The 16,992-nt window shown below is 36.2% G+C and overlaps 1 protein-coding gene, 1 non-coding gene and 2 pseudogenes across 4 annotated transcripts; 3 read left to right on the top strand and 1 right to left on the bottom strand.

The window, feature by feature from the left end:
* Positions 1 to 346: 346 nt before the first annotated feature.
* LOC143627483 (putative LRR receptor-like serine/threonine-protein kinase RPK1 pseudogene) lies at positions 347 to 1,519 on the top strand (annotated as a pseudogene).
* Positions 1,520 to 3,051: 1,532 nt separating this feature from the next.
* LOC143627543 (ubiquinone biosynthesis protein COQ4 homolog, mitochondrial-like) lies at positions 3,052 to 5,036 on the top strand. Of its 2 annotated transcripts, none has more exons than XM_077097333.1 (3): positions 3,052 to 3,133; positions 3,306 to 3,498; positions 4,374 to 5,036. In XM_077097333.1, exons 2-3 carry the CDS (start codon positions 3,316 to 3,318, stop codon positions 4,866 to 4,868), a joined length of 678 nt encoding a protein of 225 aa, XP_076953448.1. In that variant the 5' UTR covers positions 3,052 to 3,133; positions 3,306 to 3,315; the 3' UTR covers positions 4,869 to 5,036. The 2 variants fall into 2 exon arrangements, with proteins under 2 accessions (XP_076953448.1, XP_076953449.1); XM_077097334.1 differs by having other exon boundaries at positions 3,085 to 3,120; positions 3,286 to 3,498.
* Positions 5,037 to 5,612: 576 nt separating this feature from the next.
* On the bottom strand, positions 5,613 to 5,684 carry TRNAT-CGU (transfer RNA threonine (anticodon CGU)). The gene has a single exon. It is a non-coding gene; the product is annotated as a tRNA-Thr (tRNA).
* A 1,365-nt stretch (positions 5,685 to 7,049) lies between these two features.
* LOC143627619 (serine/threonine-protein kinase 1-like) lies at positions 7,050 to 13,666 on the top strand (annotated as a pseudogene). Its single transcript, XR_013152623.1, has 18 exons — positions 7,050 to 7,802; positions 9,190 to 9,291; positions 9,391 to 9,498; positions 9,589 to 9,696; positions 9,788 to 9,878; positions 9,974 to 10,026; positions 10,205 to 10,267; positions 10,353 to 10,397; positions 10,485 to 10,520; positions 10,600 to 10,655; positions 10,739 to 10,820; positions 10,925 to 11,056; positions 11,635 to 11,746; positions 11,842 to 11,977; positions 12,688 to 12,817; positions 12,900 to 13,097; positions 13,173 to 13,258; positions 13,345 to 13,666. The product of XR_013152623.1 is annotated as a serine/threonine-protein kinase 1-like (transcript).
* The last annotated feature ends 3,326 nt before the right edge of the window (positions 13,667 to 16,992 follow it).

Here is a 16,992-nt window from a genome sequence, read left to right as displayed (position 1 = left end):
GGTCTAACCCCTCGTGGGAAACAGCCATCTAACCCTCAGGTTACCAGTAATCTGTCCAGGGTTCGGTTAGTGTTTCTTCACAACTTTTCAAACAAGTTAACATGAATCCTCAAAGCAAGTTAACATGGTCCCACTTACCAGACTATTTTTACCGTTCTATACACGTTACAACTCATCTTTTGTCTAATTATGAAATTATCCACAATGGCTGCCTAATGTTGACTATGCAACGATCCTCATAGTCTTGACTTTGACTTTCCGTGGGCCCCACCAACATGTAAACAAATCTTAACACAATAGTTTAAGTACATGCAAAATCTGACACAACAACAAACTCTTTAAAACAATGAACCTTTTAAATCTTATGTTTCATCTATTGTTTATATCTTTTGTTTCCGGTGAGATTGGATCGCGGCCACGCCACCGAAGGTTGCTCGATGGGACGAAAAACGGGTTGCGGCCATCAGAATTAGTGATGATTATAGTAGCATTACTAATTTTTCTAACTCTTAAAGCTCTAATCATTCTTTACATTTATAGAAAGAGGTTTAGACACAGTTCCCGAGTCGAGACCATCCGGTCCCCACCGCGCACGGGAACTGAACGTCTTGTTATTTTCAAACCAGTCAACGCACCGTTGACTTTCGACGTCCTTATTCATTCAACCGAAAATTTCGCTTTGAAAAATTGCATTGGGAGCGGTGGCTTCGGGTCGACGTACCGGGCGGAGATATCTCCCGGGACCACTGTGGCGGTGAAGCGGCTCACGGTGGAAATGTGTCAAGGGGTCCCGCAGTTTAACGCGGAAATCCGCAGTCTACAACATATCGAACACCCGAATTTAATAACTTTAATCGGGTACTACGCTAGCCCGTCAGAAAGGTTTTTAGTTTATAATTATCTTCCAGGCGGAAACCTGGAAGACTTTATCCGTTTGAAGAAAAACAACGTTACGTCCGTGCAAACAGTTATTAAAATAGTAGTCGACGTGGCTGCCGCACTAGCATTTTTACACAATGAGTGTAATCCACGTGTCCTTCACCGAGACGTGAAGCCAAGCAATATCTTATTAGACAATGATCTCAACGCTTGCTTGTCAGATTTTGGGTTGTCACGTCTTCTAGAGGGGTTTAGGACACATGTCACAACCGGGGTGGCTGGGACATTTGGATACGTGGCACCCGAATATGCTTTAGCTTGTCGGGTATCTGACCGAGCGGATGTTTATAGCTATGGAGTTATGTTGCTTGAGTTAATAACGAATAAACGGGCGTTGGACCCGTCGTTTTCTAGGGAACAAAATGGTTACACGATTGTCACGTGGGCAGCGATGCTTCGTCGAGAGGGGCGGATGGAGGAGGCTTTTGCGGCCGCGATGTGGGAATCGGGGCCGCAAAAGGTGTTACTAGATTTGTTGGAGTTGGGATTGAATTGCACGGTGGAAGCAGCCTCAGGAAGACCGAGCATGAGGCATGTTGTAAGGAAGTTGAAACAAATTCAAAAAGCTTTTATCTTATAATAATTCAAGTGTGAATTAATGTTACCAAAATTAATGTTGGGTAATAGAAGTGAACATATGGGTTATGGCTAGGAATTTTGTTAAATATTCTGAACTAGCGTTTTAACGGTCTAAAGCGTTGAGACGGTAAGTCGACATGAATTCGGTCAGTTTCGGTTACGTGTCTTATTGTATAGAGCTAAAACAAAAAATAAATAAATATTGAGGTGGACCAGTGGTGAGGCGACCAATTATTTTAGTACCAAAAAAAAAAATAAAACTCGAAAGTCTATTTATTACCAAATAAAGAAGAAAATTTTCAAAAAAACTCAGTTAGTAAAACTTGATCGTTGGTAAACCCAACCGTTAACGATCCCGGGCGTTGATGTGGTCAGTCTATGCGAATTCGGTCGGTCTCGTCACGTTAATTGCGGTACCGGAACTAAAAAAATCAGGATTCGGTTGGTTTTCGTTACGATACTAAAACTAAAACTAAACGCGGTGAGTTTACGTTATTCCGGTCGGTTTCCGGCACGTTCGTTATGATACCATAACTAATTTTGTTACGTATGTTATAAACCGAAACTAAAAAACGAAATATCACCACTAAGGTGCCGCAAAGTAGCTCGATGGGGACTTTGCGACACCAAACTCCTAAGTTATTATATATAACTAGTGTTCTACCGGGCGCGTTGTGCCGGGCAGGTCGGTAAAACCCGGACGGTTGTAAAACCCAAGTATTGTCTGCATCCAGTATTGAGGTGCTAGGTTGGCGCGACTTCGGTTGGTTTCGTTTACCTACTATATTGTACCGAAACCAAAACCAAAAATATAACAAACGAATTATAAAAACTAAGGTGTACCAGTGGGGTAACGTCGATTGGTAAAACTCGAGCATTGGTAAAACCCGAACGTTGTCATCCTCGTCGTTGAGGCGGTGAATCTACGCAAATTCGGTTAGTTTATGTCTCGTTCGTTACGATATCGAAATTGAAAAAAAAATCGGCATTCGTCGACTTTTCTTATGATTCTGGAAATAAAACAAAACAAAACAAAACACGGTGAGTCTACGAGAATTCGAGCGGCAATCTATCACATTCGGAACGGTAATAGTCGGATAGTGTTGACTAAGTGTGATAGTCGAATGTATGATGGAAAGTCTAGATGGTTATAAACTATACGTAGCATGATTCATGAGCTTATCATGCAAACTGTGATATTTGTTAAGTTTGTAATATCTGAGTATAATTTGGCTGATGATCTAACTTAAAGGTTAGGAAGAGATCTCGTGAACGTATTAGTGGCAGCACAATGACTGTCAAATGGTAACCGGCGGTATAGTTTTCGGAAAGAACGTCCAAGCCAACGTGAGTCCAGTTAAGACAATATAATCTATCCAAAGTGAGACAACAAGACTCTTCAAATTTAAAAAGTGTGCGTTGACGTGACACACAAAAAATCGACGTTCCATAAAAAAAGTTAAAATTAAATTAACCGTTACTAACTAATACAGATACCGATACCGATACCGATACCCAACCGGGTTCTAAATTAAATAAAAGAAGAACCGCGCTTCCCTCTTCCTTAACGCAAAACGGATCCCAAATCGGAGCCCTAATTCTCTCAATTTTAAAGGTAACGATTTGAGTTTTGCATATTCATAATTATAATTATATGATGTTCATTTCTATATGCCTTTGAGCTTATACAGTAACTCAATCAAACGTATTATTATTATTATTATTATGTCACTAATTGTCTAAATAGTTTAGATTAGAATTTAAAACCATAGATTTTACATTTTCAGATTCATCACCATGGTAGTAGGTGCCCGGGTCCGACTGAGGGGTTGGCAGCAAGCGGCAGTGGCTCTCGGATCTGCGGTTGGTGCGTTAGTGGACCCGAGGCGAGCCGATTTGATAGCTGCTTTGGGTGAAACAACTGGGAAACCGGCTTTTGAACGAGTGCTTGAAAGAATGAAAAGGAGTCCCGAAGGCAGAGTATGATTCGTTTAACTTTAACCAAATAAATGATTGTTCGTTTAGAAAGTGAATTTGCTCGTGTTTGTTTATGATCGTTTGTTAACGGTGTAAACGAACATAGATGAATGGGCAAAAAAAGTTTTAATGAATATATACTAACGAATGTAAATGAACGGAGTTTAACAAACGTATATTAACGAACATACTTGAAAGTAAATGAATGGAGGTAAACAGATTTAAATAATTGATTGTTCACGAACGAGACATGTGTTCATGTTTGTTCGTTTAACTAAATGAACAAAATTTGTTGTTCATGTTCTTTCGTTTATTAAGGACACGAACTTCCCATACGGTTCACGAATTGTTCTTTGAAAGTTCGGTTCGTTTACAGGCCTACCCATGAGTAATAACATCTTATATTCTAGGAAATATTGTTGGACCGTGCGCATTCCATTTCTAGTAACGTGGTTTATTTTGTTAGTGTTTGTTTGTTAAGAAAGTGGATATGCGTGTGTTTGTTTATGTTCGTTTATTAACAGTGTAAACGAATGATTTACGAACATAACCGAACAAACATAGATGAATGAACGTAACTGAAAACAATTTGTTGGGCTTGAAAGTTATTAAACTAAACTAAGTTGTAATGGGCCAAAAAAATTTAAATGAACTGTTAACGAACGTAAATGACGAACCTAAATGTGAACTAACGAGTATAAACGGATTTGAATAATTGAATATTCAAGAGCATAAATGAACGAACGCGACATGTGTTCATGTTCGTTCATTTTATTAAATAAACGGACGTAACCGAACTTCTCGGCAACTGGTTCACGAACTATTCACTGAAAGTTCGGTTCGTTTACACTCATGAGTAATAGCATCCTATATTCCAGGAAATACTGTTGGACCGTCCACGTGTCATTTCCAGCAACGTGGGCCATGCGTGGGACCTACCAGAAAACACATTTGGCGCTGCATATGCAAAGTTCATGGGATCAAGAAACTTCTCACCAGACGACCGACCACCCGTAAGATTCATGGAGACGGAAGAACTCGCTTACGCGGCGATGCGTGCACGCGAAGTGCATGATTTCTGGCACACCCTTTTTGACCTTCCAACAAACTTGATCGGTGAGTCAGCGCTTAAAGTCATAGAATTTGAACAAATGATGCTTCCAATGTGCTTCTTGTCTGTCATAGGAGGAACCGCACGGTTTAACGACAAACAAAGATCGTTGTTTTACACGCATTACTTCCCTTGGGCAGTTTGGGCTGGTATGAAGTCAACTGACCTGATGTGTGTTTATTATGAGAAGCATTTTCATGAAGATTTGGATGAAGTGAGGCGGAGATGGGGCATTATACCTGCTCCGTCTGTTCAACGGTAGCTCGTTTAAGTTAGTAATCGCGATAATATAAGAGGATTTTGAAATAAAAGTGTTCTAACTTTGTACTGATGTATGTTTTTATATAAAGTTCATGAGAAAATTATGTTGTCAATTAGAACTTTGAATAAAATAAGCATGTGTTTTGTTACAAGTCATAAAATCATATGAACATACACACAATAATATATGCTTAATTATTTGAATGCTGTATTCTGAAACATATGTATGTGATGATAAATGTCAATACAATTTTTGTGAAGTTTGAACATGAATTATTTATTGGGGTGAAGTGAGAAAATTAATTTTTATATATTTGGAAATTTGGAAATAATCAAATGCACCGTTCGCCATCAGTGTATATGCATTATATGCACCTAAATCGAATCATAGTTCCCAATCTCAACCTGCATATAGCGCCACAAAACCTTACAAATGTATCCAAATGAAAGGTGAACATTCCGAAATTAGAACCATGGTTAACCTTGCTATTCCACAATCCACACATTGCTTTTTAATGTATACTTCTTAGATCAATCCTGTTAAAAAAATGACAGTTTGCCTATTATTATCATTTTCATAGCATATATATATTTCTAACTTTTGGATATCAAATTTCATAAACTACTAGCAATTACTACATTCATCATCGTTGGTCTCAACAACTATACTGTCTGACTGAAAATAGAAACCTGTTCATCAAAATAAATAACAAATACAGTGCTAAATAAAAAACACAAAAAAGATAGCCCCCGGAGAGGATCGAACTCGCGGCCTTTCGCTTACGAAGCGAACACAATACCACTATGCTACGGAGGCTTTGTTTACTTTAAAACCTGTGTGAGAGATTAAAAAATGCACAACATTTTTTTTTTCCATTAAATATTTATATTCACTCTCTTTTGAAAGTGAAATTGTTTATGCTATGTTTATATATATAGATGAAAGTTAATTTTTTAATAAGCAATTTGCCTATTTATAAATCATTTAAATGAACAATACCGGACAGAGGTTAAAATCTTTAGCCGAACAAAAATTATTAAAAATAACAGTGTAGAGAACTAAAACCAGATGGTTTGGTACCAATCGTCAATACTCACGGTAACAAGTTTCATTCTTAATTGCTTGCACCACATGGTTTCCAATTTTCTACTTATCTTGACATAATCGATTTGTCACTTAATTTCTATGAAGTTGAATAGGGGTGTTCTTCGGGTTCATTTTTCGGGTTTCGGGTTTTTCGGGTCGGGTTCTTCGGGTTTCAAAGTTTTAAATCTTGACCCGAAACCCAACCCAAATCTCTCACGGGTTTTTCGGGTTCGGGTAATTCGGGTTCGGGTTTTTTCGGGTTGGGTTAATCGGGTTTCGAGTATCCTAGAAAAAAAAACACAAAACCAAATTTTTTTTAAAATTACAATGGTAAAATTAAACCAACATACTCTTCTTTGCTTATAACACAAAAAATGAAATAATAAACTAACATAACTTGATAAAACAATTCAAAAAAAGAGTGAAACCAACTCGAACCATATTCGTATTCAATCGGGCGTGTTTGGTTGTTCGATTACGGTTGCTATTAGTAATAAACAGATAACATAAATTAATAATAAACAATCGATCCATAATAGTTAGAATGACGACAATTGATTAAAGCCAGATTCTAATAAGTTTAGTGGCTAAACCTTAGCCTATTATATATAAAAATATATTTAATTTCAAAACTAAAAGTTTATTCGGGTTTTTCGGGTTGACACAAATCTTATAAATCAAACCCGATAACCAACCCGAATTACTTCGGTTCGGGTTCGGGTTAGTCTTTTCTCGGGTTCGAGTTCTTCGATTCGGGTTAGTTCGGGTTCGGGTACGGGTTTTTTCGGGTTGGGTTTCGGGTAAAAGTGACGGCCCTAAAGTTGAAGATCGAATACAGGAAAACTAAAAAGTAATCAAGCATTAGTTTTGATGTTGTAAGTATCATTCTAATTCCTTAGTCAACCGATTTTAATGAAGAAAATTACAGATCGGTTCTGATTCTAAGGTTTCAAACCAGTTTGATTTCGGATCTTTTCAATTAACCGATTTATTTGCCGCTCCAAAGTGGGCAATTAAAAATACTGAAGGACTATAACAGAAATTATTATAATGTTTAGTTAGTTGATCATTGCCGGTTAAATCCACACTCCGACAACACACACACAATAATACTCACCGGAGATATGGCTTTCTCTCCGGCGACTCGCCGTCCGGCCAAAAACCCAACAAAACCCGATATCTATTCCACCTTCGTAGTCCACAGCGACGAAGACGAAGACCAACAACAAACCAACAATAACAATAACAATAACCCACCACAAACAAACCCTAAAGACTCCAATACCGGAGACATATACGCCACAATGTTATGTAAAGACGATGAAGAAGACGAAGATCCAAACGACGATGATTCATTACCACCTCTTCTCAAGCGTCTTCCAAAGGACTTCGGCGCCGCCGTGGACTCCGATGACGACGGCGATGACAGCATCTCCGGCACGGTGGTTGTCAAATCCGGCCGCCGGAGCGGTGCCGTACCGGATGGATGAATCTGACGAGGAAGATGAAATTGGAAGTGGGTTTGGTACGTTTGTGGTTAGATCTGATGATAATAATGATAATGATGATGATGATGATGATGGTGGTGGTGGTGGTGGTGATTCAATTTCCGGTACGTTTGTACGGCGGAGTGGTGGTGGTGGTGGTGGTGGGACGATGAGTCGGGCGGTGGCGAGTATGCGGGCGGTGGGAGAAGGGTTTGGGAGGAAGAAGGCGGGTTCGGGTGAGTTGGGGCATTCGAGGCAGCAGACGAGTAAAATGTCGTCGGGGTCGATTGCGGAGAGTGTGACTAGGGAGGATCCGTCTACGAAGTATGAACTGCTTCATGAGCTTGGATTACACTTTTATGTGAAGTTGGTTTTTAGTTTTTGTTCGGTGGAGTAATTATGCTGACACTAGAGTAAATGTTATTAAGTCGTAGTTATTATTATTATTATTATATAATGAAATGCAGTGGCGGAGTAATAATAATTACTTTAGTTTAAAATCCATCGTGTAGCTGGCATAACAAGTCAGACACGATTGGATAAGACGAGAAGACATGATAACTAGTTGTGTAAGCTTTTTCAAACACTGAACAGGTTACACGGCATGACATGTTTAGAGACACGATAAATGTCACATAAGATATTTGTCCGGTAGAGTAATTATGCTGACACTAGAGTAAATGTTATTAAATCGTAGTTATTATTATTGATAAGATACGATGAAATGCAGTAGCGTAGTAATAGTTACTCTAGTTCAAAATCTATCGTGTATCTGGCATAACAAGTCAGACACGATTGGATAAGACATGAACACGCCACGATAACTAATCGTGTCCGCTTTTTTGAAATACTAACGCGAAACTGTTTAGAAACAGGTTACATATAGTTATTAAAAGCCCTCGCTTCTTGCGCCTAGGTCCATTTTTTAGGCGAGGCTCAATAAATGCGCTTCTAGTTCCTAGGTGAGCGCTTTGGCAATGTCTACGACCAGAACATGTGAAGATAAAAGTTGAGCAAAAGAAACGCAAGGAGTGCTATTGAAACTTAGATCTAGGAGAGGTCAAAGGCATTATATTGATACATTTTGTTATTCAAGTTTTGGAATTACATTTGAATCTTGACTATTTTAAAACTTTTGGTACTAATTAGATGATATTAAATGTTATATAATAACTTTGTTTGTTTTATTCGAAGCATAACATTAATTTTCATATACATAATATGTTTTTATTTCTTATTTTTTATTTTAATGTGCTTTTTTTTCTTCAGGCCCTCTCTTTTTTTGCGCCTAGGCCCAAGCGAGGCCTATGCACCTTGAGTGCGCCTAACGCATTTGATAACTATGAGGTTACGTGACATGACATGTTTAGAGACACGATAAATATCACATACGTAGTGAAATAAAGGTTGCCAAAAGTTTATAAAACTCTTAATTAGTTCTTAACATATTTGAAACAAAAATCCAAGTATGGGGCGCGAGGTAGCTAACGCATGTTTCCCTATGTTTTATTTTTTTTAAAAAGTTAAAAATATAAACAAGTTTAAAGGCTTAAAGCGTTCATCAACAGGTGTTTAACGTGTTTGGGCATGAATTTAACTGTGATTTAAACGCGTTGACATATTTAAGAACACGAAACCGGTTAAGCTCAAACCCAAACTTGTTTAACTCGGTGTCGTTTTGTGTCATGTTGTGCCCTACTCTAGCATTAATATTATTACTCTACTTATTGTACGCTTCTCACGTTAAGAGCCGTTTGACAGGTAAAGGTTCGTACGGATCGGTTTACAAAGCTCGTGATTTACAAACGTCAGAAATGGTTGCAATTAAAGTGATATCATTATCTGAAGGGGTATGCACTATGCAGTATGCTGCAGTTGCATTTTATTCATCTTTAGTTTGATTTAGTGATTAACTTTACAAATTCATTTTGCTATTTTGGTAATGTCAGGAAGAAGGTTATGAAGAAATTCGTGGTGAGATCGAAATGTTGCAGCAATGTAGTCATCCTAATGTTGTTCGTTATCTTGGAAGCTACCAGGGTGAAGAGTACCTTTGGGTATGAAATAAAAATCTTAACTTTACTTTTGTTTTTACACAATGATTGTTCATTGTATTGATGTTATAATTTATTTCATTATGTTGGTAGATTGTAATGGAGTATTGCGGCGGAGGAAGTGTTGCTGATTTGATGAATGTTACTGATGAGCCGTTAGAGGAGTCTCAAATAGCATATATATGTAAAGAAGCATTAAGGGTACACTTAGATTTAGATTTATACATATTCCAGCCATCAGGTTTGTAAATTTGGAATGCTTATCGTTGACCCTCTGTTGCTTTTGGTGTAGGGTTTATCTTATCTGCACTCGATTTTTAAAGTGCATCGTGATATTAAGGGCGGTAATATCTTGTTAACTGAACAAGGGGAGGTCAAGTTAGGTGAGTTGTACTTCGAATATGTGGAAAAGATTTATAGACGTGTAACTTTGTTTGTTGTCTTGTTTTGACCATTTTAACATATGGTTACTAAACAGGTGATTTTGGTGTTGCTGAACAACTGACAAGAACGATGTCCAAACGTAATACGGTATAGTCCTCGAGTTATTATTATTATTATTATTATTCATCTGATGATTTATCATGTTCCATAATTTATTTTGCACATAAATGATGATTTTATTCAGTCCATAACCTCATCTATTGCATCTAAATTGATTGAACGTGTTTATGTTTTTGTAATTAATTTGTTCATATTCCATTTTCAGTTTATTGGCACTCCCCACTGGATGGCTCCAGAGGTTATTCAGGAGAGCCGATATGACGGGAAGGTAAAATGAACATTCTATGGTTAACATGACACGCTGTATTACAAAATGGAAATGGACTTGTGGATAATGTACTTTCTTTCTGTAGGTAGATGTGTGGGCCCTTGGGGTGCCTGCAATTGAAATGGCCGAGGTATAATCACCGATCCTGTACATAATAATAATAATAATAATAATAATAATAACAGTAATAATTCTAAGCAAACATTATTTATTTCAGGGTCTTCCGCCAAGATCAAATGTGCATCCAATGAGAGTAAGTGTTTGATTTAAGTTAAATCATTTAGCTCAGTGACTCGGACTCACAAGACTAACACACTTAATATCTGTAACAGGTGCTATTTATGATCTCCATTGAACCAGCACCAATGCTTGAAGATAAAGAGAAATGGTTTGTGTTGATGAATATTATCATTTCCATCTTTCATTATATTTTCATTTTTGTATTTATAGCTCACATAATTCACATTCCAGGTCTCTCGTGTTCCATGATTTCATTGCAAAATGCCTTACAAAAGACCCTAGTATACGCCCCACTGCAGCTGAACTACTAAAGGTATGTTAAGTTAAAGTAGCTTAAAGTTTACATCATTGTGACAATGGTTTGTTTAAACCCAAATTTTAGTTGTTACATGTTTATGTTTCTTTCGTTTGAAACAGCATAAATTCATAGAAAAATGCAAAATTGGAGCTTCTGCAATGTTACCTAAACTTGAGAAAGCAAAGCAAAATAGGGCAGCAATGGCACTAGAAGCAGAAAATGCTCCTTCAGAGACGATACCAGGATACGGGGTATGCAAATACAACCATATTTTTATAATATTATTATGTGTGCGCGCATGTATGTGTGTGTGTAGGGGTGGCAAATGTGACCCATTGGGTTGAATGGGTTGTATTAAAATGTATATAATGGGTCAGAATGGGTCTTAACTAAAAAAAGAAAATAATTGAAACGGGTTGGCATTTCTTGAAGGTTTATTATTATTATTATTATTATTATTATTATTTTTTCTATGGAACGAGAAAACGGAGGAAACTTTTTAGTACTTTTACTTTTTTAGTTTTTGATTTATATTTCGAGTTATGATTTTTTAATTACTTTTTCATAAAAAAAATTATAACTTGAAATATATAACTTGAAATATAAATCAAAAACTGAAAAAGTAAAAATACTAAAAAGTTTTCTCCGTTTTTCTCGTTTCATAAAAAAAAAACTCGAGAAATGTCAACCCATTTTGACCCATTTCAATCATTTTCTTTTTTTAGTTAGACCCATTCTGACCCGTTATATACATTTTAATACAACCCATGGGTCACATTTGCCACCCCTATGTGTATGTCTCACGTGTACTATGTGTTATATGATGTAGACGCTTGGAGCAAAAATGAATGACGAGTTTGGTGATACCGTTCCATCTAAACCTCTTCTGGTTCCTAATGGAGGTACAGTTAAAGTTGGTGGTTTGGAAGAGGCTGAAGAAGGTATTTATATTATAGTTTAATTATATATCAAATATATAAATTTCATAATTTAGTGTACACTAAAGGAAACTGATATATGAAAGTGTTGTTAGCAGGTGATTTTGGAAGTGTCGTAATACATAAGACAGCTGCTAAATCTCCGCTTGCAGCCACAAAGGACGCTTCATCCTCAACAGCACACGGTCAAAGTTTGTCGACAGTTGACCGTAGAGAGGATTCCGTTAGTCCATGGTACATTTTTTTTTCTGTGAAGGTTCTATTTCATAATATAGTTCTCGAATAGTAGAAAAACATGCTGAGTGTAATAAAATACATGCTGTTAGGGCTGTAAATGCATCGAACGAGATCTTGTTCATGTTCGTTTGTTAGCATTTATTGGAAAAACAAACGGTTCACAAACCGAGCAAAATTTTTTGTTCGTGTTCATTCACTATGGCAATGATTTTGTGTTCGTTTGCGTTTGTTTGTTATGAAGTAATGAACAAACAAACACAAACCAACATATATTAATTTAACAAGTAAAAAATAAACATTCTTAAGCTCAAGTATTAGACATAATCACTCAAAATAAATATAAATTTAAGTACTTGGGTTTCTAGTAATAATAAGCTAATAAAAATATATAATATAAACAAACGTAGATGAACAATCATTAACGAAAGTAAATGAATGAACACATTACACAACGTTCACGAAAACCATTGAACGAACATGACCCTTGTTCATGTTTGTTCATTTAATTGACCGAACATTTTTCTTGTTCATGTTCATTCGTCTATTAAACGAACAAACTTAAATGAACCTCCTGTCAGACGGTTCACGAACAGCCCACTGAAAGCTCAGTTTGTTTACAGCCCTACATGCTTTTGAATTTAGTAATATAAATCTTTCATAATAGTTTGTATAAAATCTTGCGTATAATCGATTATTATTTCTCTCAGGTTGACCAGGAAAGTCAACGCATCTGGAGATACACTTCGTACAGTTGACTCACCAACTACCGAGCACAAATCACAAGCTATTAGTGGTACATCCAAGAATGAAGGTGTTAACCGCAAAGCATTAGACAAGGTAAATTTTAAAACTTTTTCTGTTAAATCAGTTATAACAAATTCTGTTACATTTATTATTTTTTTTTGTTATGCTTTTGTAGTTATGGTCAATATACGCGGCTGGCAACACAGTACCTATTCCATTTTTAAGGGCAACTGATATTTCTCCTATTGCATTATTATCTGAAAACGTGCTCGGAAGTCAACACGTGGATAACGTTGGAAATGTAGCCGTAGAAGCCTTGCAAGAGCTTTTCACTAGTGACGGTCAATCTAAAAAGACCCGAAGACAAAATGAGGTAACGGGTTGACTTTTTTGTTTTAAACTTTTTATTATTATTTTATAAACTTATTGGATTATTAACGTGTTGCAGCTGCCTCTTCCTCCAAGTGTGTATCAAAGACTGACTTCAAGTCCGACATTAATGAATCTTGCGCAGGCTTTATCATATCATAAAATGTAAGCATTCACGACGATAAATAATATATGGTGAATCATGTATATAATAAAACTTTTTATGTATTGGTTCTGCGCTGACGTGGCAGGTGCTATGAAGAGATGCCGTTGCAGGAACTACAAGCGACTCAGGAACAACAAACGATTCGGAGCCTTTGTGATACTCTTCGAACCATTTTACGGTTATAATAGATAGTGTTCTTAGATACCAGATTGAAGTTGATGTGAAATAATGTTGTCATGATTATTTGTTTATAAACTGCGTGTCATGTGTAACTTGTGTATATGCTATAGAGTTGTGTTAGATTGCCTCTGTTCTTCGTAGCGCAATAACATTGCTGCTGCTTGTCTAAATGTAGTTTTGCGCTTTATCAACGTGTGACGTATAAAAAGATGAATTTACGATTCATCCATGAATGATGTTATCTCAGATGATACAAGTTCTTGCAAGCAGTGCTGTAAAAATCGGTAGTCGGACGATGAGGTGGGGACTAGCGATTAATCCGGAATAATCGGATCGGACTTGATGTATAATTTTCAATTATATATATACACGCATACATTTTTATATGTAATTCAGTTTTATACATGCATAAACACATTTTGGCCGGAAATTGATTGGAATCTTGATGACTTTTGATGAAATCTTGCCGGAAACCGTTGATTTTGGCCGGAATTTCGCCAGAAACCGCTGATGTTAAGTCCAGTTAATCCTAATTTTGGCTGGATTTGACCATTGACCGATTGATTGACTGATTAACCCAAAATTAATCAGCAACACTACTTGCAAGTAATCATTACCGATGTATCGTACTTGGCCTATCCATGTAGAGTTTAGCATGTTAGTAACATCTAAATAGGCATAAACCATCTTGGACAAACTATCGAATTAGTTAGTTGCACAATAAGTAACGGGGCGCATCGAAACATACTTAAAGCGGAAAATGTAGTGGCTGCCTTCTTTTGAATAAAACTATATGTACTAACCTTAGCAATACAAGCTCCTAAATTGCTAATCATTGCCTAAAGACAACTACCCACTTAAAAGAACTTATTCCAGTTTGTGTGTGTGACTGATAACAACCAATAACCTATTGATCCAAAGACCAACTTTTATCAATTGCATGACTGACTCAGTTACCAAAAACTTTAGTATTTGCAACTAAACCTTGCTTAAGTATCCAAAACATTTCAAAATTGCTTTGTCATTAATTGATGATGGTTGTTAAAACACAATTTCACATAATAAAAGTAGGTCAAGACTTCATTAAGGACCCATGCACCCAAATAAGTCAATTATTGTGTATGTTTATATTATAGATAGAGTAAACCGTGATTTTCATTCCTATGCTTTGTCTAAATCTGCGGTTTTAGTCCAATAGTTTCAAATTTATAATTTTCGTTCTTGTGGTTTCATTTCATTTGCAATTAAACCCGACTACACTAACCCTGTTAAGCTTTGTCGTTAAACCCATCAGTGTGCTTATCACGTGAGGGACATTTTTGTCTTTTTTTCTCCCCAAATAATCCCTAGTCTTAATTCGCAAGCCCCCTCACGTGACGGGTTGGGGTGTATTTGAAAGAAAAAGAACAAAACCGTCCCTAACGTGAGGAACACGCTGATGGGTTTAACGACCAGACTTAACATGGTTAGTGGGGTTAGGTTTAATTGCAAGTGAAATGAAACCACATGGACGAAAAGCGCAAATTTGAAACTATTGGATTAAAACCGTATATTTAGACAAAACACAATGACGAAAAACGCAGTTTACTCTTATAAATATTTAAATTACTCTACACTTGTAATAATCTTAAAATGAGTGTTTCCTTAATTCTGTACTTTTTTCCTGAACGGCTAAAATCTTCTAATAATTTACACCAGAAAAAGAAACAAGCCACTCCGGGTATTGCTTGGGTTGCCCAAGTTAAGACTGGCCTACTTGGATCAAACCATTTGTTCTTGAGAGTTTGAAAAGTGTTTGGGGGTTATAAATAAGTTGAGAGTTGTCTACATCGTATACAAATACGGTAAACTTTTTAGAGATATCGTAGACAACTAATTAGCGGAAACCAGTCTGGTAAGACGCAACTTACCTTGGCTATTTTACCTTCAAAAGATTACGATAGTAAACTAGTGAAAGCTGATTCGAATTTGAATTCGGGGCCTTGGTTAAAACATATAACCCTTGTATCTTTATATTTAAACTTCTATACTTTAAATTAAGAATAAAAATATATTCCACATCACTGTCAATTTAACCCAAAAAAGTATAAATAAAAGGACATGTCAATTATGATGCACATGCTATGTGGGTGCCAAACAGTTAAAATCAAATTTCCAATAAATGTACGCAAATAGAATAGCATGGGACAAATTTGACCCCTATACCAATTATAGAAAAAAGAACATACAAACAATATTGAAATATAAATGTTTTAATGTTTATATATTCATGTTTAATTATTAAAAATAAAGACTTAAATTAATTTTCCTTTTGTTTAATTTAATGTTTTCATAATTAGGTCGGATAATGTTGGTTTTGTTTTTTTTTAAGTAAAAACCAATATAATTAAATATTTTTATGCGAATTTATGATGTAAATAAAAGGAATATAAGGCGGGGCATGTGAGAGCTTCAAATAGTAAATAAATCAATTTAGTAAATATGATTTTGAAATGATAAATAAATTTTTTTTTTTTAATAATAATAATAATAATACCTTTTATTTCTACTGATGAAACATAGATATTACATCAATATAGCAGGTAGGCGGGCAACAAGCTGCGCCGCCACCCCTTTCTGAATTGCAAACCCTAACCTGCTAAAGACATACCCCTGCCCCTTTGGAGTCGACACATTGCTATGCACAACCTTTTGGACCCTGGTTAGAAAACGGATAGCTTCCGGTGCCAAGGAGCCAAATGTATCAAAAGCCAGAGGGACAAAAACATGTTGGTTCTCTTCGCAGGCTTTAGCATGTTTCTCCACCTTCTTCGTTTCAGCCCTTTTTATTGCTTGCCCAGCTACAAACCCATTATCCCTCAAACCAGCTAAGGGAGATACCCCTGTGAGGTCAACACAAGCGTGTTTTCCCCCGGCCCAACCAAAGACGAGCAAATCTGCCGGTCGTAGAGTGGATCTCCCTTCCGTGGCTAACTGACACATATGAAAACAGTTTATGAGTAATTAACTGGACCGCTTAAGTAATCTGTTCAATTTCTAAGAATAGTGTCTATACTTAATTGCTTAGCCCTTCAAATTGTAGTCGACAGAGTAGTTAAAACGAATATACATCTATGAATCTAGAAGGGTAAAATGGTCATTTTCCTAAAATTTTATAGAGTAAAAAAGAAACAAAGAATGTTTTTGAATAAACCAATTGACTGGAAAGTGGAAAGGAAATCAATGTCAACAAAAAGCAAAGAGTGAAAGAGGACGAGAAAAACTTGTAGTAGATGATATGGACCACACTACCCTTCTTATCACCAAAAAGAGTCCTATCATTCTGATTTGACATAGTTTTACCTCTCAAATTACGATTTTACCCCTGCTTTTGTCACAAAAATAACATGAATACATTGATGAATAATTCTTTTTAACAAATATTGATTTAAGAAAATAATATATCTTAAAAAAGTCATCACACATTCTTAAATATGAATATATATATATATATAACATAGTTTAATCATGTTGTAAAATTAAAATATATATATATATATATATATATATATAT

Source organism: Bidens hawaiensis, unplaced genomic scaffold (assembly GCF_021521415.1).
Source record: "Bidens hawaiensis isolate Kalapana, Puna unplaced genomic scaffold, B.hawaiensis_p1.1 tig00004685_1, whole genome shotgun sequence".
NCBI classification, from domain to species: Eukaryota; Viridiplantae; Streptophyta; class Magnoliopsida; order Asterales; family Asteraceae; genus Bidens; species Bidens hawaiensis.
This window is presented reverse-complemented; position numbering and strand designations above follow the sequence as displayed.

Excerpts from the sequence above, each read along its gene's own strand:
- LOC143627543 (XM_077097333.1), top strand. The coding sequence starts at position 3,316 with ATGGTAGTAGGTGCCCGGGTCCGACTGAGGGGTTGGCAGCAAGCGGCA. Across the intron at positions 3,499-4,373 it reads AAAGGAGTCCCGAAGGCAGA|GAAATACTGTTGGACCGTCC; the intron begins GTATGATTCGTT and ends CCTATATTCCAG.